This window comes from Trichomonas vaginalis, chromosome V (assembly GCF_026262505.1).
Source record: "Trichomonas vaginalis G3 chromosome V, whole genome shotgun sequence".
Lineage (NCBI taxonomy): Eukaryota > Parabasalia > Trichomonadida > Trichomonadidae > Trichomonas > Trichomonas vaginalis.
Window position 1 is genome coordinate 14117912 of NC_067207.1, and position 21801 is coordinate 14139712.

The 21801-nt window shown below is 35.0% G+C and overlaps 11 protein-coding genes and 7 pseudogenes across 18 annotated transcripts, besides 4 other annotated features; 8 read left to right on the top strand and 10 right to left on the bottom strand.

Moving 5' to 3' along the window:
• Positions 1 to 21801: part of a mobile genetic element that runs on past both edges of the window.
• Positions 927 to 974: a mobile genetic element.
• Positions 3572 to 3609: a mobile genetic element.
• Positions 3572 to 3609: a terminal%2Cinverted (terminal inverted repeat of Banshee-A3 transposon ID:TVAGG3_0333970).
• On the top strand, positions 3901 to 4718 carry TVAGG3_0333980 (annotated as a pseudogene). Its single transcript has one exon. A coding segment is annotated over exon 1 (818 nt).
• TVAGG3_0333990 lies at positions 4858 to 5119 on the top strand (annotated as a pseudogene). Its single transcript has one exon. A coding segment is annotated over exon 1 (262 nt).
• Positions 5480 to 6328, bottom strand: TVAGG3_0334000 (uncharacterized protein; the record flags this gene model as incomplete). The annotated part of the gene is made up of 1 exon (XM_051230566.1): positions 5480 to 6328. One exon carries the CDS (start codon positions 6326 to 6328, stop codon positions 5480 to 5482), a length of 849 nt encoding a protein of 282 aa, XP_051100296.1.
• Positions 6368 to 7796, top strand: TVAGG3_0334010 (annotated as a pseudogene). The gene has a single exon. A coding segment is annotated over exon 1 (1429 nt).
• On the top strand, positions 8840 to 9240 carry TVAGG3_0334020 (annotated as a pseudogene). Its single transcript has one exon. A coding segment is annotated over exon 1 (401 nt).
• TVAGG3_0334030 lies at positions 10487 to 11426 on the top strand (annotated as a pseudogene). The gene has a single exon. A coding segment is annotated over exon 1 (940 nt).
• Positions 12189 to 12449, bottom strand: TVAGG3_0334040 (uncharacterized protein; the record flags this gene model as incomplete). Its single annotated transcript, XM_001305214.1, has 1 exon — positions 12189 to 12449. The coding sequence occupies one exon, from the start codon at positions 12447 to 12449 to the stop codon at positions 12189 to 12191; it is 261 nt and encodes an 86-aa protein (XP_001305215.1).
• TVAGG3_0334050 (uncharacterized protein) lies at positions 12480 to 12743 on the top strand (the record flags this gene model as incomplete). The annotated part of the gene is made up of 1 exon (XM_051230567.1): positions 12480 to 12743. One exon carries the CDS (start codon positions 12480 to 12482, stop codon positions 12741 to 12743), a length of 264 nt encoding a protein of 87 aa, XP_051100297.1.
• On the bottom strand, positions 12940 to 13488 carry TVAGG3_0334060 (uncharacterized protein; the record flags this gene model as incomplete). The annotated part of the gene is made up of 1 exon (XM_051230568.1): positions 12940 to 13488. A coding segment is annotated over one exon (549 nt), but the record flags the coding sequence as incomplete, so codon positions are not given.
• Positions 13521 to 14105, bottom strand: TVAGG3_0334070 (uncharacterized protein; the record flags this gene model as incomplete). Its single annotated transcript, XM_051230569.1, has 1 exon — positions 13521 to 14105. One exon carries the CDS (start codon positions 14103 to 14105, stop codon positions 13521 to 13523), a length of 585 nt encoding a protein of 194 aa, XP_051100299.1.
• Positions 14153 to 14518, bottom strand: TVAGG3_0334080 (uncharacterized protein; the record flags this gene model as incomplete). The annotated part of the gene is made up of 1 exon (XM_051230570.1): positions 14153 to 14518. One exon carries the CDS (start codon positions 14516 to 14518, stop codon positions 14153 to 14155), a length of 366 nt encoding a protein of 121 aa, XP_051100300.1.
• TVAGG3_0334090 (uncharacterized protein) lies at positions 14979 to 15560 on the top strand (the record flags this gene model as incomplete). Its single annotated transcript, XM_051230571.1, has 1 exon — positions 14979 to 15560. The coding sequence occupies one exon, from the start codon at positions 14979 to 14981 to the stop codon at positions 15558 to 15560; it is 582 nt and encodes a 193-aa protein (XP_051100301.1).
• On the bottom strand, positions 15589 to 15789 carry TVAGG3_0334100 (uncharacterized protein; the record flags this gene model as incomplete). The annotated part of the gene is made up of 1 exon (XM_051230572.1): positions 15589 to 15789. The coding sequence occupies one exon, from the start codon at positions 15787 to 15789 to the stop codon at positions 15589 to 15591; it is 201 nt and encodes a 66-aa protein (XP_051100302.1).
• TVAGG3_0334110 (organellar and viral DNA polymerase type B) lies at positions 16282 to 16837 on the top strand (the record flags this gene model as incomplete). The annotated part of the gene is made up of 1 exon (XM_051230573.1): positions 16282 to 16837. A coding segment is annotated over one exon (556 nt), but the record flags the coding sequence as incomplete, so codon positions are not given.
• TVAGG3_0334120 (protein of unknown function, DUF4106 family) lies at positions 16905 to 17354 on the bottom strand (the record flags this gene model as incomplete). The annotated part of the gene is made up of 1 exon (XM_051230574.1): positions 16905 to 17354. One exon carries the CDS (start codon positions 17352 to 17354, stop codon positions 16905 to 16907), a length of 450 nt encoding a protein of 149 aa, XP_051100304.1.
• TVAGG3_0334130 (protein of unknown function, DUF4108 family) lies at positions 18456 to 18694 on the bottom strand (the record flags this gene model as incomplete). Its single annotated transcript, XM_051230575.1, has 1 exon — positions 18456 to 18694. A coding segment is annotated over one exon (239 nt), but the record flags the coding sequence as incomplete, so codon positions are not given.
• TVAGG3_0334140 lies at positions 18922 to 19916 on the bottom strand (annotated as a pseudogene). The gene has a single exon. A coding segment is annotated over exon 1 (995 nt).
• Positions 21058 to 21593, bottom strand: TVAGG3_0334150 (annotated as a pseudogene). Its single transcript has one exon. A coding segment is annotated over exon 1 (536 nt).

Here is a 21801-nt window from a genome sequence, read left to right on the forward strand (position 1 = left end):
CATTATCAATTCTGCTGAATTGATCAACTCAAAATTCCAAAAAAAATTCAAAATTTCAAAAATGAAATTAAACAATTTGAATTTTCACATGAAAAAATCAATTTCGAAAAAAATTTGGAAAATCAAAGTATTTGATAATTAGTCAAATAATCAATTTACATCGTTTTTACTCATAAAAAAAACTAATTTTTGATTTTGATATCATATTTGATAAATACTCATTCCAGAGTTGACGTAATGTATTAATTATTGTTAGAGATATTGCTTTCGCAGCAAAATTCTTATTTCATGAAAGAAAAAAAAATGATTTTATTCCAACAAAAACAAGTAAACAGATGAATGGAAACGTACTATATTTTCATAAATGTAGTAATCAGCGTGTCAGCTTTTGTTTATCATGTTCGAGTCAAAATGTATTAACTTGTAATAAGAAATATTCGAAGATTATATGAAGTATTGAGCATTCTTTGTAGAAATATTTGTAATTCATTACTAACATATATAATAAAGTTGTTTTTTTTTCCTTATTGCAATAATTTTGTCTGATTTTAATAACTTTTCATGTATACGAGTTGTGTGAATATGCATCATAATATGCGTAAATATACTTATTTGCGACGAATAATGTGGTTGCATAATGGAGGTGCTAAATTTTGATTTTTAATATGGGGCTTTGGTATGTATAATCATGTTCTTATCTCAACGTAGGAGTATTGGTGCAATATGATTAAAATTTACGAGGTTGATCTTAAATTGAATAATTCTGGAGTATAAATCACAATGCAGCTAATTCTATGTTAAAGATAGATACAGATTGTAGTAATCAATTAGGGAGTACAAATTCATTCTTTCATTTCTGTCGTATTGAGCAGAAAGGAAGAGATCATAACCCTAGGAAAAAAAGCCCAAATTTGTCACTTTTCATAGTACGTTAAACTCAATTCGCTCGGCGAATGCCGAGCACACGTACTCATCATTCAACATAATATTCTCATTCTTTGGTTATTATAGTGCCAGACAACACAAGATTTCAAAGAATTACTTGAGTTTTCAATTAATCTTAATCCGATTTTAGATTTATCGAGAACTCCATCATCACAATCACATACTTCAGTGCGGTAACTACAATTATCCATATACAGAAGGAAGTTCTTTTCGAACAACTCATTTGGAGTCTGTTTTGGAAAGAACTTCTTTCTGTCCGACTTAATTTCATAGTTCCTGATCAACCAAAAGACAGAAACCACACACTATCTACTTAGGAAAGGAGTTCTTTCTAAATCTTCCTTAAATTGAGATTTTACGAAAGATAACCCTTCTATTGCACTTAAAAATGAACATTTTGATATCTTTAGTATCACACATGGTCATATATAGTATTTCATCTACATGAATACATTCATCTTTCGAAGTCTCTCATTAAATGGGAGGCTTCGAAAGATGAATCGTTTTATTCATACAACTTTAAATCTCGAACACATTTAGAGAGTGAATATATCATTTTATTCTTGTTTTGAGTTTATTCTGATTCAAAATTGCAGTGAAAACAGAAGTTCACACATCATATCTGAATGTGAGCTCATCTATACTTATACGATCTCAATACCTCCACTCTAAGCATAAGAGGTAAAGTTATATAAAAATTATCAGATGCGTTGAAGTCTCAAAAGTATTGCCTGAATGCTTGTTTCATATTTGTCCAAGTAGTTTCAATGAATAAATGTATTGTTTTTTATAATTTCGATTTATTTTTAGAAAATATTCAATATAAACCTTTATTGTGTTATTTACATCTCATAAATTCTCTGTCTAAATCATATAAAAGCGCGTTTTACCCCTATGAATCAAGAAATTCATTCAATATTCATGGTATATTTATTAAATTTATACGATTTACTAATAATCAATATTATATCCTCATAAATAGCAATATATTTTGGTAATCTATGATAATCATATACAATATTTGAAATCAAATTTTCATTAGTTTAGGTTCCTTGTTAATAGTAAACCATTATATTTATTACTAATAATAAAATCTATGTGTCGTATTGAAATTCAATAAAATTACTTATTCGGTCCAAAAAAACAAATTAAATAAATTTTTTCTTTTTTTATGTAATTTTTGTTTTTCATTTTTCTCAAGATCCTAAGTTATGTTCTAACTTTTGACATCATATCCTATCATGCTAGGCTATATATTATAGCATATCCAAAAGGCAAGGAAATCTATCAGAGAAGCCTTTTTGACCTATCGTTGCCCTACCTCTTTCAAACCCTCGTTTAACAAAATCTAATAATAGGGTGTTCGTGTTAATAATTCGGATTTAAAAATTACACTACGAAATGATTAAATTTTCAATTCAAAAATTCTTAATGTATCCGTTATTTTTTATTGTCAGATATTGAAGCAAATTTTTTAAATTACTGATATATTCAGTAATATAATAAAATGGAATTGGACTAAGATAGAAATCTATAGAATTCAAAAGAGTATTATATTCATCAATGTGATATTCTGTGTCGGATTTGGTTTGCCAAATTATCCGAGTTCATTGGATGTTTTCTGAAAAGTATTCAAAAATTGAACTTGATTTTATATTTTGTTAATAAGAGAGGGTAAGATACCCAAGTGACTGTCAATATAATGTTATAACTGTTAAAAGTTGCTAGTCAAAAACGAGAAAATGCAAGTTTGAGATGAGGTATTGATATTGTATCTGATTAGCCTATCAAAATTGAAATTTGTCCAAACAATAACTCTCAAACTTCGCACTTTTGTGAAGATTCTGATCGACCATACATTTTTTCTTTCATATTAGTTAATATCTGCGTATTAATTCTTTTTGTATTGTAAATCATCATAAACAAATTTTGATAACACTTTTCAAATTTACGAGAAGAATTTTCACAAAAATAGTCACTTTTTTTATAATTTTAATAATAAAATGTTCTTTCTTTTTAGCATTTTCCTCCACTCCGAAATTTCCAATTCACAAGGCTTTGAACACTTTCTAAGTCAAGAAGAAGCTCCTGAATTTGTCCAACCTGATTACACTCCTATTGTCTCAATTGATGATCATCAAGTAAAAATTTCTTCAACAGTTGTAGAATCTAGCCAGAGATGATATGCATATAATAGATGCGAAGTATCAATTGCAGGCCCTTCAACATTTAAAAATAACTATGCTTTAGGAGGAACATATACATCCGGTTTTGGAGGTGCTCTTTACCTGTATGAATCTGTTTTCCAGATCACATCTCCTAAATCTAAGCAAGATATAAATTTCCAAGGCAATGTAGCAGCCCTTGGTGGTGCTATTTGTTTAGCTTCCACAGCGAGATATTTATCGAACACGATTTTCACGGCCAATAGAGCTTACAAGCATGGTGGAACCATATACTTCGAAAACAAGCTCATCGAAGATGGTTACATCGCTTAGCAACATTCATCAATCCAATTGCACCGCCAGCGAAACTGCAGCGGTTATCATTGAAAAGAGAGCGAGCTCGATGTAAACTTCAGAAGTTAAATAAAAGAATATCGCACCTCCGTATTCGGATGCAGTATTGTTGTAAACAGAAATTCATCAAAAGTGACACCTCAGAAAAGCTAAAATATTGAATTTTTGGAACTTTTGATAGAGCACGTTTTTAAATATTAATTAAAGTAAATGTATATTTTGTAAAGATTCTTTTTAATAAAAAAATAAAATTTTGAAGAAGTACACAAAATCTTCTGAAAAATAATATCACATAAACTCATATTATTTTCTAATAAAAAAAAAAAAAAAAAAAGGTATTGGGGCTTCCAGGCACTTCGTGCCCTCTAGCCCCGAAGATGTTTTGTCACTTTTCTGTCACTTTTCAGGAAAAAAACATTTTTATTAAATATATAAAATGAATTTTACAAAACCACCGTTACCCTTCTTTGGAAATAAGAGTAGATGTAAAGATATTCTATTGAGAGAACTTAAGAAACTACCGAATGGTCTAACATTTGTAGATTTGTTCGGTGGAAGTTTCTATATATCTCATTTGTGCCATACTGTATTTCCTGACTCAAAGATTATATGCAATGACTTCGACAACTATATGAACCGTCTTAAACATATACCAGACACAAACAAAATATTGAGTGAGTTGAAAGAAAAGATACCTATAGGTAAGATGGAACGTATACCATTAGATAAGAAAAATACTGTCAGAGAGGTTTTGAAAAAAGCAGAGTATATTGACTGGGATAGTATATCTTCTAGACTATTATATAGTGGTGCTATAAGAGTTCATGACATTGAAACACTTATGTCAAAAGTTTTATATCTTAACTATACAAAGGTTTTCAAAGAGAACATAGAAAAATATACTGAGGGTATAGAGTTTGTGAGATGTCGTTGGACAGAGTTGTATGAAAAATATAAAAACAAGGAAAATGTTTTCTTTATAGTGGACCCGCCGTTCTATAACACATGGGATTTTCAATACCAAGTAGACTGGACTTTGAGAGACTCTTTAGAAACTTTAGACGTTTTACATAACCATCCATGCTTTTACTTTACATCCGATAAAAGTGGTTTAGAAACCGTTATGAGATGGTTAGAGGACATACATGACTATGAGTTTATATATGACAAGATAGAATATGAGAGAGGTCCTATAAACTGGAGAAAGTGTCATAACAAAGAAATTTTATTGTAAGTAAATGTGGTTTGAAATAGGACTACTTGTTTTAGGTTTTTTTCCATTGTGTCATTTACTTATTTGACGTGCAGAAAGATATAGAGAATATGAAGATGAACCAATGCCTGCAAATGTTCAGTATATGTACTCGTAAGAGATATTTTTATCTAATATTAAATGGACGCACAGAACTTAGCGAATGCACAGCAACCTGGACAACCAAACCCAGAGAATATTCCAAATGAAGTTAGAATACAAACTGCAATGGCAAACTATGGTCAAGTGCCAACAGATGTACAAATGCAAACTGCCATGTCAAATGACGCTGCGTTATGTTTGCCACCATGGTATGCAAATATGAGATGGAAAGAGTTTATACAAACCCTGAAGTGGGATATAAACAACTCTATGCAGATGACGCGAACACAGGATTGACCCAGAGTATGTTTTCTACCAGAGGAGAAATAGAATGTATGAGCTCCAGTTAAAAAATGCTATGGAACTCAACAGGAAACGTAAGAGACTAGGCGGACATTAGATTTACATATAGTAGTAAAATGGGTTTCTTCAGTAGTATTGGAAACTTCTTTCGAAATGTTGGAAGAGGTATATGGAATGGAAAAATCTGTCGGAAGAGGAGTATGGAACGGAGTCAAAAATATTGGTAAAAGAGTAGGTCAGTTCGTTGGTATTATACCTAAAGACCCTGAACCAGAAGAACAAGCTCCTGTTATACAACAGCTGAACCTGCACCACAGTCTAGTTGGCAACCAAATCCAACACCTCAACCGTATTAAAATTATATTTTTACCGTTCGATAGTAGTTGTATATGAAACTAAGTTCTAAGTAAAACGCGTGGTATAATGGAATTATTCTCTTTCTTCCATCTGTTGTAAACCATACTTGAAAGTCTGAAATACTTCCACTCGGCGGTTCATATAGCTTTGTAGGTTTTTCGTAAAAGTCATTTGCCAAGCATAAAAAAGAGTTTTGCGCACCAGAAAATGAAGCATGAACGATAATAGCATCTGAGTCGAAAACATTTTCATATGTTCCATTAGGGTTTTCGACTTCATAAAAGTTCGGGTGTACTGGATATTCTGCAGGCTGATTTAACATCCTCAAAAATCTATACCATGCCAAGTTGTTATATTTTGTAGAAATATAAACGTTGTCTCCAAGGTCTTCTATTCTATTGAATTTAACAGTTGCATTTTTCCTGTCATATAAAATATCGAGATGGTACTCTCCTTCGTCAATGTTGTACTGTTTTGCATATTCGAGATAGATATCGTTTATTTTTTCTTGAAAAGCTTGAAGAGTTGTTTCTAAGTTTACAAGCAAACTAACTTGTAAAAGTTTTCCCTGTTCAAATTTCTCATACGTACGTTTTTCTTTGTTATAGTATCGAACTTCAAAACCGACCGTAAATGGGAAACCATGTATGGCTTCTGAAATGAACTTCATTCTACGAAAGCCAACAGCTTTTGTGACGGATGGGTCTCTTAACCATCTTAACGGGTAGTCAAAACGATAGCCTTCATGCTTTACGGTCTCTGTCTCAAACTTTTGACCTACATTCGTAAAAAGTTCATCTAATGGTTTAGTTGTAGCAACTCTTGAATTTTCTTTTTCTATTGGAAGCATTTTTTATCTAGAATAAAAATGTCGAATGAAACAGCGTCTATGAGAGAAATACAACACAACCGACAACTCATTTTGCAAGCTCTAAATAAGAACACAACAAACTTTTCAAACTATTCTAAGATATCTGAGTCATTGAAAGAAGGAAACTTAAAACTGACATTAAACCCAATGACAGATGAGTTTCTATTTCAAGACAGTAAGAACCATACTGTCTGTATAAATCCAACAAAAGGAACTTTAAACGAGAAACCTATAAAAGAACTTCTTTTGAAAGCAGATGTTGACAACAAAGCTGACAAAGAGTATGTCATTGAAAAAGTTCAAGAAGAACATGACAGAGCAGATGCAACATATGCAACGAAAGAACATACTCATCCTGAACTAGCAGACAAAACATATGTTGACAATAAAATGTCAAGTGAAGTGACAAGAGCTGAAAACGAATATTCTAAAAAGACTCATACACATACCATTGCAAATATTACAAACTTACAAGAAACCTTAAACAGGAAAAGTGACGTTGGACATACACATACCATTGCAAATATTACAAACTTACAAGAAACCTTAAACAGGAAAAGTGACGTTGGACATACACATACCATTGCAAATATTACAAACTTACAAGAAACCTTAAACAGGAAAAGTGACGTTGGACATACACATACCATTGCAAATATTACAAACTTACAAGAAACCTTAAACAGGAAAAGTGACGTTGGACATACACATACCATTGCAAATATTACAAACTTACAAGAAACCTTAAACAGGAAAAGTGACGTTGGACATACACATACTATATCTGATATTACAAACTTAAACGTTAGCCTTGAAAAGAAGGCAGATAAGAACCATACACACGATTTCTTCGCAACTGTTGGTATAGAAAATATTGCAGGAACGGTTGAAGAACCTGATGGAACTGGTGGGGATGTATTAAATTGGAAACCTCCTAACTTTCCACAAGGTTTAACATCGGAGGATGACATAACGACGATGAAATACACTAGATGTAGAAATGTCTATGTCATGGAGGATGAAAACAATGTTAAATTCACTGCTCAAGATTTATATGATAAAAAAGCTGACAAAACAGAGCTTCAAACGTTAAAGACAGAAATACTTCAAACACTATATCCTATAGGTTCTATTTACACGTCAATGAACTCTACCAACCAGAAGTAGTACTTGGTTTTGGAACTTGGACTCAAATAGTCGACAGGTTTTTGTATTGTGCAAACTCTTCAAAGGAAACAGGTGGAAGTAAAACGATTTCAGGTGAAAACTTACCTGCACACAGTCACTACATAGATTTAAGTACATCTGAAGCAGGTTGGCATAAGCATAGATTTTGGGATTGGTCAGCAATGAAAAAAGGTAAAGGATATGATGTTAAAGACGACGTTCAGTTTGCTATAAATTGTTTCTGGGTAGCACACAGGGAGAAGGAAACCATACACATCGCGTTTCAGGGTATACGCAAACAACGGGACAGAGTAAAGACTACATGCCACCTTACATGACAGTTTACGCATGGTATAGAAATGCTTAGTCGTCATTTTCCTTCTTTAGCATATTCGTCAGGAGTTGTCTTATATTTGTTAGGAACTGTCTTTGAAAGTATACCACCTTGAACCTTAACAAGTTTGAAACGAGGTCTGACAATAGTAGTTTTATCTTCTGCTTGCAGTCTGTACATTTTGCCATGTTTGCCTAAAACTTCATAATATTCTCTTGTATACTTTCTTCTATTTTTACGAACACGAATGTGAGTACCTGTCGAGTTCCCATTGTTGTCATAGTCAATAGTATTTTCATATGGGTCGCGTTTAGGTATTTCTATTTTTACTTTGTCACCTTTCTTAAGTTTGAAGCCTGGCATTCTTTCTTGTTTGTCTCTTTTGACTAAACTATTAAATATATAGTCTTTCTCTAAGTCGGGTTGTTTTTCATTTCTTCGGGGGAGTGGTTTCCCAAACCTTTTTGTTTACGGTATTGTAAATATTTAAAACTTGTCTCATCTTTGCCATGGAGAAGTGTCTATACTTGTCGTCATATGACATTTCATCTCACCACCTTGTGGTTGGTTTAAGTCTCTTAAGATTTTTATACAACTGTCAATGACACCAAGAGCAGAATGGTTTTGGTCGACAATGAAATATTGGTTTACATTTTTTGAACGCAGATAGTTTTTAATATCGTCTGATTTGAAAGAACTTTCACAGTCAGATGTCAGTTTTGTTGGATGGTATTTGTCAACGAATATTGTCAAAGCAGTTTTCACATCTAAAATATTTTTGGACCATAATGGTATGGCTTCACAGTATCTTGTGTTTTGACCACAAATATTAGCCAGTATGGTGGTCCATCTTCCTCGGAATGTTTTCCAAGATATCCATAAACCAAGCATTTGGTGTTGAACTAAAGATTTTTACCATGAGTGCTTTCTTTGTCGCTTTAGAAACATACGGGTCCTTGTTTGAATTCGTCATTTTTAACCCATAAGAAATGGGTTTATTTGGCGCATAGCAGGAGTCGCATCTAGATTTTTGCCCGCAGTGGGAACACTAGCCAGAGGTGCATTTGGAATTGGAAGGAAGATTTTGAGTACATTAGGTATACTGAAAGAGAAAGCACAACCTATTATACAAACTGTACAGAAAGGTTGGGAGGTAGCACGAGATGCAGCAAATCTTATTCCAAATCCTGAAACAAGAGGAAAAGTTCAAGGATGGATGGACAATGTAGGAAGACAAGCAGGAAACTACTATAACAAAGCAAATGACTACTATAACCAAGCAGGGCACTATATGGACCAAGGTGAAAGATTCTTTAACAGAGGATATAACCATGCACAACAGTGGGTAAACAACAACCAACCGCAACCGCCTCAAACGTGGGGAATGTAAATTTTTTACTGAGATGAAATGAACATTGAGACAAATGGGTTCAAGATGGATTTGTCGGCTTCCAGCAGTTACACAACCACGTGTTTGTCAAGTTCTTCCTATACCTCAGGAAGTTTTAGACCGACTTAAAAAACCTCAACAACCAGTTGAAAACAAACCAAACTAAAAATTTTTTACTGAGATGAAATGACCGAAGAAGTTGAAACGGTAGATTTGACACCACAAACAAAAAGTTCAGAACCATTGTCAAAACCTGTCAAAGAACTTACAGATGAAGAGAAAAATTAATAATAGAAAGTGCCAGGTCTGGAAATACAAACCTAACTACAAAGTCACTTTTCATAAAAATGGAACGGCAAGTATCTCAAAAAAGAAACAGACTCTCACAAATAAAATATTGAAGTCTGAAGGAGCTTTCGAGACAACAGATGGAAAAGTTTACTTCACTGACCAACAGTTCATTATAGAACATCTCATTGACTTAGAGTCGAAATATTCTAAACTTTACAACAAACACAAAAAGTTGAAAGGAAAACAGAAACAAATGGCATATGATATTTATGAAGATGTTGACGACACAACTGTTCAAGCAAGTGAGGTAAAGTCAGATGAACCGAAAAGTGACGAAAAACAATAGAAGAAGGGAACCAAAAACTGAAGATAAACCAAAACCAAAGTTTAGTTTGAACTAAACCAAGTCAACCTTCATTAGCTGGTATGGGTTGGCGTCAAAGACTTATGGCAGCAGGTGGTTATGTAAAGTAAAGAAAAAACATTTTTTTATTTTTATAAAATGCCCCCATATAGAATGGATAGAAGTCTGCTAGAATAAAAGCAGAGTTAGAAAGATATGGTTGGAGAGTTTCAAAGAAGTTTAAATATAGGAAGGGAAGACCCATAAAAGTCTATGACAAACTGTCTGGTCTTCGCTACGAAATGGAATTGGAAACGGCACGCGCAAATTATCCAAACAGACTAGAGAGGTTAGAAGAAGAACGTCTTATGACATGCCTTTCGATGTTATGAACCTCAAGTTGAAGGACACGACGGCTTTGCCAGATTCTACTGGAAACATGACGAACAATTGCATCCTTTGAGACGGAAAAAAGGGAAGGGTGAAGACGCACATGCTCCCATGGAAAGAACAAGATATGCATATGAAAAGTACCGTGAAGTTAGAAGTAAAATTACTTCTGGTCGAACCTTTACAGTAAACTTTGACGAAGGAAAGAACAAAGAAGGCTTCATGGGTGTACTTGCTGCCATACAAGACGGAAATAAGAAAGGATACAATCTCAGACTAACCGTAACAGATTTGGATGGTCACATTTACTATGCACATGGCAATGTCACAACAGCCGCACAACTTCTTGACGCTTTCAAGACTACAAAGAGAGAACAAATGGTTGACTCCGACTCAGACATTTTGAATGCAATTGAAGGAATTGCAAGTGAAGTTCGAATGGTACCAACCTAACCCTCAAGCAGTCAGACAACATGCTGGATACTTCCCGTTCAGAAATAAGTCTGACATTGACTTGACAAGGTATGGAATTTACAATTCAATTGAAATAATTGTCAATGAACCTTGTATTCTTACATGTCTCAGGAACTCTGGTCTTGTTACAGATGAGAAGATGAAGTATCTTGAGTCATGTGTGAAAACAAGGTACATTCTTAGAAGTCAATTGACAAAAATTGCACCGTTGGCAAATGTGAATATCCGAGTCAACATTCCGACTGAGAAAGGTTCTTCACATGACGACTATGTTGTTGACTTCAAATTCCATGGTTGAAGATTGTACTTGTCCACAACCACTTCATGTTGAACGAAAGTCTTACAAACCCATTGTTCGGAAAAGGCAAGTGCAACATTGTCAGAGCTGTTAACATTCTTTTCGAGAAAGGCTTGTTGGAACCAATTCCAGATGACAAGCTGACAGAAACTTTTGTACCAAAAGACGAAACAAACTTTTCATTGTTGGTAAGACCAAAAGTTGTTCCAGACAAAGTTATAGCACAAAAGAAGTACACAGTTCCAAAAGGAGTTGGATTGTTCGGATACCAACCTGAACCAGAAGAACTTCCAATGAGGTTGCAAGAACTTCAAGATGCTATAAACAAACTTCCATTGAGGCATCCAATCGACGTCAAATTGTATTGGAGAGCTTCTGAGTTAGGTCAGAAGGTTTTATATGAAACAGGTTGCTTTGACGATGTTTATGAGATAACAGGAGGAGTTTCTCAGAAGATAAGAGACTCACTTGAATTTCCACGAACTGGACCCATTGGTTGCGACAAGTTCGACTCATATGAAAAAATATACTATGTCGACCTTAACGCTGCATACATGAGGTTCGTCCAATATATTCCGACTGGAATTCCAAACGAAGATGGTGAGTTCCCGGGAAGGAACTATACAGTTGGAAAAGTCATACAACAACTGTATGATATTAGGAAAGCTTCAAACCCCAAACTTGCAATGACACTCAAATTGCTTATGAATTCGACATGGGGGTATTCCATTAAGAAACCTCAAGCGATGAAGAGTAAACACTATGAGAAGGTCGACAACTTTGTTGAAAGGTTCTCCCCTTTTGTTTTGAAATACGAGTTCACCGAAGGTCAAAATGGCTTAGTAACCACAGTAAAACCTATTGTCGAACATTGGTCATACCCTCAGTTCGCAAAGGCAGTCCTTGACAACTACAACAAATTTTTCTCCGATGTCAAATCCAAAGTGAAGGTTTACTATGAGAACATTGACGCACTCATGACGAACGAAGAAGGATACAACAAACTCATTGAAATGGGAATGGTCGGTGAAAAGATGGGTCAATTCAAATTGGACAAAATTTTCACCGAAGTTCATGTCCTCTCCAAGCGTAAGTACTGGGGTGTTAAAGAAGATGGTGAAATAGTTAAACATTGCATGAAATAAAAAATTTTTATTCGAATTTGAATTTAAATGTGGGAATTCTTGGGAACGTGAAAGGCTTATTTACTTGAGGAACAGGTAAAGGTGGTGGAGGTGGAGGTGGTGGCAACCAGTCCATTTTATATTCCTTCCTAGCTAATTTCCGTTTAATTTCATGGTCGCCCTCGGAGTCTTTGAATCGGACAGGTCGAGTTACACCATTCTTGGTCTCAAACTCATATATAACCTGTTTGTCTGTATTTTCGTCGACTATGGCACGAGACACAAACATTGACCAAACGGACAAAAAGTGTCATTTCAGATGGTCAAGCAGCCAATCGCATTCGAGCACTTCGAAGAAGCCTTACGTTCCAAGGGAGAGGGTGTCTGGTGCAAGGCAGAGGTCATGAGACTCTACGAGCAGTACATCCTCAATGCCTGGGAGGACAAATCGTCCTTGGATTGGCAATTCTCTCAACTCCTCTGGGACGACCTCCTACGCAACTGGGATGACGAAAGAGTCCAATTCAGAGGTCAGGAACTAATTTTGCAAATTACCCTTAATTTAAGCTACTTATGCAACTAAAAACTTAAATTTACTAGGGGTTTCCCCCTAAAATAAAATTTTTTTACTCTTAGAACCACTCGAGGTTCTCCTTACGGTTGTTGAGCTTGTCACCGTCAATGTGTCTGACCTTCGTCTTCTTGTTTGGATTTGGAACCCATTGCATACCGACAAGCCTTCCCATGGAAATTGTACCGTAATTCCGAAGGGTAAGGCTCAAGTGTCCCAAGTTGTTGAGGACTGGGGTAAGAACCTTGCCGGTCTCCTTGTTGCGGATTTTGTATGGGTAGGGCTGGGAAATTTCATAACCGTCATCCGCAACAAGGGTTGCCCAAACTTCCTTTTCTTCGTGTTTCTCTTCTTCTTCCTCTTCTTCTTCGTGTTTCTCTTCTTCCTCGAAAATTCCTTCTTCAATTTGGTACTCACGAAGTACGGTGTTGCATGTTCTGTCCTTTCCGAGTACCTTCCAGATGGCGTCTATCTCTTCGAAGAAACGGTAGATGAGTCTGGCAAGGTTTTGGTTCTCTTTGTTGTATTGGCGCAAGGTTTCCGCGAAATCGTTCAGGACTTTCTTATTGGAAGCTTGGTTCGTGAGGACTTCGACTTTGAGATTGGTTATCTCTTCCATAAGACTACATTGGATAGTCTTAATGGTGGTTGTCAGATGAGCGTTCAATTGGGCAATTTGAATTTGAACTGGGCGCTTGTCTGGCAACCTTGAAAGGACATCTGCCATTGAGTTTGGCTTCGGTGCTTGTTCGGACATCGAAAAAATGAAGTGGTTTGAGAATGACGGTTTTACTTCAAAAAGCTTGTTATGACGGTTAAGTCATACAACAAGTTTAAAATAATATCTTGTTCTTCTTCTGAACGTTTGTTGTCTCTTCCGATAAAAGTTTCGAACATGAGAACCAAAAAACGTTTTTTGAGATTGCGGAAGAGTTCAGGCAAACGTTCATATTCTGGATATGTTGGGAGCAGTTCGAAACATCTGAGCTGACTTTCGGACAAAATTGGGACAATGTCAACAAATTCATCTTTGGTCGGATTGCTTGAAGGTAAGTCCCTTACATGTAAGTAGCTCTGGTAAAGTCTTCTCATTTCTGCTAACTTTTGGAGTATAGCTTCGTAGTTTAGAAGTTTTAATTTTAATTGTCTTATTCCACTCTTGACATCTAAACGGTAACTATCCATGAGGTCAAGAGTAGCTTTGGTAGCTTTAAGTGGAGCTATCTGTTCCTTGACTTCTGCAATTTTGGTTGCAATTGTGATTTGAGCTCCTTCAAGTTCGCCGTCTATGTCGTTCTCAACACCTTCAACCATAGCTTGAAACTCTTCATCGGTCCATTGAGTTTGGTGTGGGACGAATTTAACTTGCTTCATTCAAAAATGAAAAAAATGTTTTTACTCAAAGCGTGCCATATAGATGTTTACTGTAAAGGTACGATGTCGCCTTCTGTGTTTATGAAGAACGCCTGACCCGAGAAGTGTAAGAGTCCTCTGAGAATTTGGGCAATTCGTACAGTTGGGTTCTCTCTGTTTGGAAGTTGTATCCACGGACGCTTTGCAAAGAACTTCAAGAGGGTTTCTTTCTTCATCTCTTTTATGTCGTCTACAGGAGTGTTTTCTGGTATTTGCAGGACAATTCCGGTGTCAATTTCAATTTTAAGCGCACCTCTTCCAGACACCCAGCCTGCAATGGTCTTGTTTGACTTCAGATGGCTCAGGTAGTTCCTAACTAGCTCATTTATCTCTATAAGGTAGATTGCCTCATCTGCTGGGTCTATGTCGGTCATTGTTTCAAGACAAGTCTTTTACTTTTTCAAGACAAGTCTTTTATTGTTTCAAGACAAGTCTTTTACTTTTTCAAGACAAGTCTTTTACTTTTTCAAGACAAGTCTTTTACTTTTTCAAGACAAGTCTTTTACTTTTTCAAGACAAGACCCGTTATTTTTCAAGAAATTTTTTGGTGTAAAGTTCTCAAATTTGAGAACAGTGGTCTTGATTGAAGACGATACCCGTACTTTTTCAAGACAAGTCTTTTACTTTTTCAAGACAAGTCTTTTACTTTTTCAAGACAAGTCTTTTACTTTTTCAAGACAAGTCTTTTACTTTTTCAAGACAAGTCTTTTACTTTTTCAAGACAAGTCTTTTATTGTTTCAAGACAAGTCTTTTACTTTTTCAAGACAAGTCTTTTATTGTTTCAAGACAAGTCTTTTACTTTTTCAAGACAAGTCTTTTATTGTTTCAAGACAATGTCCGACGTACCACCAACCGAGTCCATTCCCAAGCCAGAGGAACCTAAAGCACCAGCCCCTGCACCTCAGCAACCTCAGTTCCAGCAAGTACCTCCACCAAATTACTACCAATTTCCACCTCAATGTTACTACCCACCACAAGGCTTCCCGAACTACCCTCCTCAGCCTATGCCTTACTGCCCTAACCCTTGGATGTTCATGTCAAACCCTCCACCCCAATTCCAATTCCAATCTCAATCCAAGAGAGACCAAGAGTTCGAGGAAGGTCTGAACCGTTTACGCAAAGAGTATGCCACAGCCCCTATGGAAGATGACAGGCTTTCAGTCTCTTCCCTAAAGTCGACCAATTCGACTCGTACCACAGATTCGGTTCGTGACCGTGAAGACTACCTCAAGCAGTCTGAGAGACTCTTCATCTTACAGCCATTTACAGTTGGAGCTCTCAAGAACATGCGCAATTACGAAGGTCAAACACCAGCTGGAGACCGCAAAACAGACGTACTCGCAAGAGCCGTCCAGCTCGTCAAGACAAAGACTGAGATAGTCGACTTCATTCTTGCAGCTTGCCCATACAAGTAAAAAAATAAACAATTACGAGTTAAACTTTTTATTCTTTCTTTTCTGAGTTGTTTAGAGCTGGTTTCTCTTGTAGGAGCCTTTCGTACTCTTCCATGGTCATGTAATTGCGAATTTGGTACGCAATTCCAGGTTCGTTGTTTTTGAACCTTACGTATGTAACGCTTCCATCCTCCTCAGGGAAGTAAGCTGCTAACATCTGACCAAGTTTTCTCGGTGACTCGGAGCTCATTAAAAATGTCACTTTTTAAACGTTAAGTTTTTAGTCTTATTTTACTCTTTGTTTGTCAATGTAGTATTGGAGCGCAATTTCTCCAAATTCTCTGTGTCGGAGTTCTTCAGCATTTTCCAAGGTGTACCTGGAGAACTCAAAGAAGTTGTCAAGAACATACTGCCATGCTGCTCTTCTGAGTTCGTCGGTATTTTGGAAGTGTTGCACCTTCGAGTCTTCTGACATGAAAAAAATGACACTTTTTCATTATATAACTGTTATTTTTTTGACGAAGAGAACTTTTGCACTTCGTAAAAAAAATCCCTGAAATCGTAAAAAAAACTCATGAAAATCGTGAAAAAATGCTACCCCGACTTTTACAGGGGTAGCCAAAACTCTATGAAAATCGTAAAAAAATCCCTGAAATCATATCTTTTATACAAGATAGAAAAAATAAAAAATAGCGTTAGTTTTTATAAAATATTTTTTTTATTTTGTATGTAAGAACAGGAAATGACAAACACTGAGTTTGAAACAGTTAAAAAGATAGACAATGAGACCAAAATAGTTAGAATAGGTGATTTAAACGTAAGATACTCAAAGAAATACAACAAATATTCTTTGTCAGACATTATATCACCATTTGGAAAGAAAACATGGCATTGGGTTGGAATTGCTTCAACTCAGAAAATTTTGACAAGAAATCCTGAGCTTATGATATCGGTAAGATTCTGTGGAACTACAGCATATCTCATTGACAAAAGTCTTATACCAATAGTTTTGTTATGGTTAGACCCAGTTGTTGGATATAATTTCATAACATATGGTTCATTCGATACGGAACGTTGCAGTGAAGGCTTACTTTACATCGTTCAGAAACCGAAGGACTTCAATACAAAGAGATATAAGATAGGAAGAACATATAATATAACTCAAAGATATGACAGTATAGTCAATAGAGTTAAGGTTGTGTTTGTGAATGATATGAGAGCTGCTGAAACAGAACTACTTGAAAAGTTTGAGAAAATGTATGGTGCTCCCACGAAAGGTAAAGAAACGTTTGAAGTAGATGAGATAGAGAAAGCTGTAAAATTATTTGACGAAGTTGCTGAAAAATACATGTAAAGCGTTTATTTTTACGCTTGACTTTTTACAATTTGAACTTTGTTTGCGTAGATATGAATTCTGAAAGAAGTATGAGGGTCTTGTATGACTTTGTACTTCTCCCATAGTTCATGTCTGTCAAACTTACCTGCCATGGACTCTTTCATAAGTTCCATGAAATCGTCTTCGGACAATCCGGGGAAAAGTATGATATCAGTAAGTATTCTCTTTACATCCTTACTTAAACTCTTGGCTGTCTGTACACAAATGACAACTGAGATGTTAAAGTGTCTGAGCTTCTTAAGAATTCGACACATGTCTTGTTCTCTGTTCTTTAACAAAGGATGAGAAGCAAAGTCATCTAAGATAAGAAGACATCTGTGAGGGTAAGTCTTCCAATCGTAAGATTGCAATTTCTTCGAAATGTATTCTATCTCTTTCTGTTTGTTTCTGAAGTGTTTCTTCTCTAATATTCTCTGCATTTCCTCATTTGGGTCTTTAAACTCGAATTGACATACTCATTTATAGCATTGTACTTCAAAACTCTTCTTTGGTACTTCTTTATCCAATCTAACAACTCAGTATCTTTTATACATACTAACTTAGACTTTTTTATAATATCTTTGAACGAATTGACGGTTTGGTCAAATTGACCAGAAGTACTACAAATGACTACTAACTCATAGAATGGGTTCTTCTCATCTAGTTCTTGTTGTTGTGCAGCCATTTTAAGATAAGTGAAAGTCTTACCCGACCCAGGCGGTGCAATTAGACCTGTTATACCATTCTGAGCAAATAAGAACTTGTCATGTATGGGTTTTATCTGAGCATTTTCCAACTTCCTCTTGTTCTTATTTAAAACATTCTCAAATTTCTTGTCAATGTCAGCAAACTTTTTTTCTAACATATTTTTAGAAAAATTAAAATTTTTATCTTTTAGAAATGTCTAGCGATTTCGCTATCTATATTCGAGACAAGCTTTTCGACAGCAAAACATCTGTCGACCATAAAATCTTACATAGTGTAAACAAGAAAGGGAATTTGTTCTAAAGTTCTGTTTCTGGGAATATGACAAGAACCATAAAACCTTAAGCAGAGAAGTCTTAAAATTTGTCAATGACAGACTTGTTGACAGAGATGACGCCTCTTGGAGAGATGAAGTCCAACAAAACTTCTTAGAATGCAAAGAAGACACATGCGCTGTTCTTGAAATGAAATAGAAAACAGAATAGAAGAGCTATTAAATGACAAAGCACTTTTACAAAAATATGGTTCTGAGAAGTTTGACATAACTCCACCAGAGAAGAAGAAGAGAGAAAGGAAAGAAAAGAAAGTAGAAGAAGAGAAGAAAGAACCAGAGCCAGAGAAAAAAAAATTTGACATGTAAAAATAAAATTTTATTTTTAGAACATTTCTGGGTCAATGTCAATGTTCTCTTCCTCTTTAGGAGCAAACACGGCTTAGACTCTAAAATCTTTTTACCCAATTTACCTTGAACTTCAACTATCTTAGACTCATAATATTCATAGTCGTCTGCTTTCTTTGGTTCATAAGGTATAACAAGTTTGTATGCTTTGCCTTCTTTAAGGTTTGAGAACCTTCTGTCAAAACTTTCTTTGACTGTTAACAAACCTTCTATGTCTAAGTCTTCAAATTTCGCACCATTTTTAGTCACAATAGCAAACTTAACTGGTTCGATGTTCCAAACTTTGTCAAATGAAGACTTTTCAAAATGGTAGAAGTAAACATTCAAATATGTGAATGGGTCTAGTTCTTCTTTAAGTCCTGACATGTACTTGTTGACTGAGATGAATTTCGTCATCTTTTCTATCGGATAAAAAAATATTTTTTTTAAAATTTACTCAGAAAAATTTTTCTTTGTATATACACCATTCTGAACATCTAAAAGACTTTTGACATTTGCCAAGAATGTTCGTTTAGACGCTGTCATATAACCATACTCTTGACAATACTGTTTATACGAATCGTACAATGACCTTTCATCTAAACACTCAAAGTCAGTTTCATCTATGAACAGTTCATATACACTCTTGTTTGCTTCTAACAATGTTTGTCTCTCTTCGGTATGTGGAATTTGTCTTGGATTGAACTTTAGAAATATCTAATGTCATGAAATATGAGAACAAGTGGTTGTAAAAGTCAGATGTCAAAGTTTCTGCTAAGTCGTCAAAATATTCTGTATCTTGCATATGAGCTTCTGACGTTCTGACAACTACATATCTTCTGTCAGAACTTTCTAACTTCATCGGAACAGCATTGTTTGAAACCATGATGAAATTTGCAACATTTTCACAAACTCTTTGGTCTCTATACTTTCTTTCAACAACTCCAACTTTGTCTGTTATAAGACTCTTCAAAGCATCTGAGTTTAAAACCTTTGTTGTATCTATACTTTGAAGTTCGTTACATACTATAAGTTTCATATTCTCTATTGAAGAGTTAAATTTACCGCAGATGTTTTCTAAGTTTGTCATATTCGGGTTCGAATAGCCCTCTAACAGTTTGCATAAGATATCTGTAAAGAAAGTGTTCTTACCTGTTCCTTGTTTTCCAATTATGATGAGAGCAGTTTCATTTTTAGCACTTGGATGTTGTAAGATGTTTGCAAACCAACATAAGATATACTCATAGACTCTTTCGTTTCCATTGCATATAATTTCTTTGACATGGTCTAACCAAGCTTCTATAACATTTTCTTTCCATTCTACTTGTTCGTATTTATATCCAGTGAAGATAGAATAGAAGTTTGGAGAAGGTGTATAGAACTTTATACCACGAACTGAAAAATCTTCTAACTTTGACAATAAGATATCCCAAGCATCTAACATCTTCATACCAACTTGTACGACTTTTATTTTCTTAAGTTTCTGTTACATTCTTGTTCTGAAACTATTGTCGCTCTTGGTTTTGTTAAAGACTACATCCCATTCTTTCATGACATAACATTCTGGGGCAGAGTCGACATAAATGACTAAACGTTTCAAATTCTCGACTGCTTTGTTATAGTCTCGAAATGGACACATATTTCTGAATGCTTGGAAGTCATAAAAATCTGAAACATCTATTCTGTACATTTTTATAAAAATAAAAAAAATATTTTTTTTTATTCTTGACTTTTGTTGTTCTTGACTTTTGTTGCATTTGTTCCATTTGTTGCATTTGTTGTTCTTGAGCTATTGTTGTTGAAGTTGTTCTTGTAATACAATACTTTCACCAGTTGCATCTTCCAATTCGAAACTTTCTGCCGTCATTGACAAATACATAGGACATAAAAGTTTTACAGGAACAAAGTTTGCGTCAACTAAGTCAACGTTTATTGTTTGCCAAAGTGTTTGAGTTCACTAAGCTTGAAAATTCTGCATTCGAATGAACAATAGGCAAACCAGCAGAGAAAGTGTTGTTTATACGCATAAGTATCTTTTGGTCATAGTAGTTTCTGTCGACATTCGAATAGCACTTTGAACCTAAGTTTGAAACAATATATAAATAGGTGTACTTAAAGTCAATGGAAGACATTCCTTGTATGACACCTTTTCCTGTTATAGGAAACTGTTGGTAGTAAAAACCAGATAAGTTTTGTATTATAGCTCATATCGTTTATAGTAAACTCAGTCGGACATCCAAACATAATGAAACCTGCTCTAGTTGCAGCACATGTTACACCGTCCTTAAAGTATTAAATAAGTCAACAAAACCTGTTGGTGGTATATCTGAGTAAGTATCTTCAAAGGAGTATTTTTTACCATTCACAACAATAAAGTCTTCTGGTGTCAAAAGAGCAAAACAGGCTTTAGTCGTCATTGTGTTTAAGGTTAGTTTACAATATCGTCCTTGAGGACTTTGTAAGTTTGTTGTTATAGAATTATATGACTCAGGGTTTTTAGTCGTAATAGTATAAACCATATGTCTTCTGCCATTTATATATATTTAAAAGTTTTTCTGAAAGTGGAGAAGAACTTCATCTAAACTTTCACATGGCGTTTCTTGAAGTTCTCTGTCTAAGAAGTTCAAATATTTTGTAAAGACATAGAACTTTCCTTTGTCTACACGAACAAACAAAACAGGGTCTTTCATATCGTTCAAAAGTGTGTAAAGTCCTTTACATGAAATAAAGTCTATATTATTTTTCTTCAAACATCTTTCAAGAAGTTTTGACATTTTTACTTAGCAAATAAATTTTAATGAAATGTTGTGGTCGTCAAATATTTTTATGACGTCTGGGAAACTATATTTTAAGTTCAACGTTTCACCTCCTTTCATAACGTATATCTTGTCAATGACATTATATGAAACACCACAGCAAGCAATGTCGGGTTCTATTTCTTTGATGTTTATATCGTCTGCCTCTGTCAAAAGTTTCAATAGTTCTTTCAAAACTTCATGAGGTGCATGACATATGAGTTCACTTTTACAGGGTTGTGTTCGACCAAGTTTAACATTATACCCAAAGCTTGACAAATCTTCTCCTGAGTTTGAAGTTTGTCTTTAAGTTGTTGGTAGTCGTTTCGAATATCTGCAACAGAACTTAAGTCTCTGCTAACTTCAGGATATGTTGGTTGTTCTTTTACAGGAACTATTGTTATACCATCTTCGTCTTCGTATGGTTTCCCCACTTCAACATCTCTGTCTTTGACATTGACAACAACACTTTGACTGTTTGTTTGAGTTGGTGAATTTAACTTCACATCTGCCACCGCCATTAAACCTTTTGAAACACTTACGCTTCTATTTTTCGGAAATGACATTTTACTTAGAATAAAAAGATGGACGTATTTGAGTATCTCTTCGAATTGAAGCAGAACAAAGTTTACACACACAAACAATACAAATCATTGACAGAATAGTTCTTTATACAAACAATGGAAAATGTTATAGAATAGCAGTCTTTGCTGAACCAAAATATTTTCA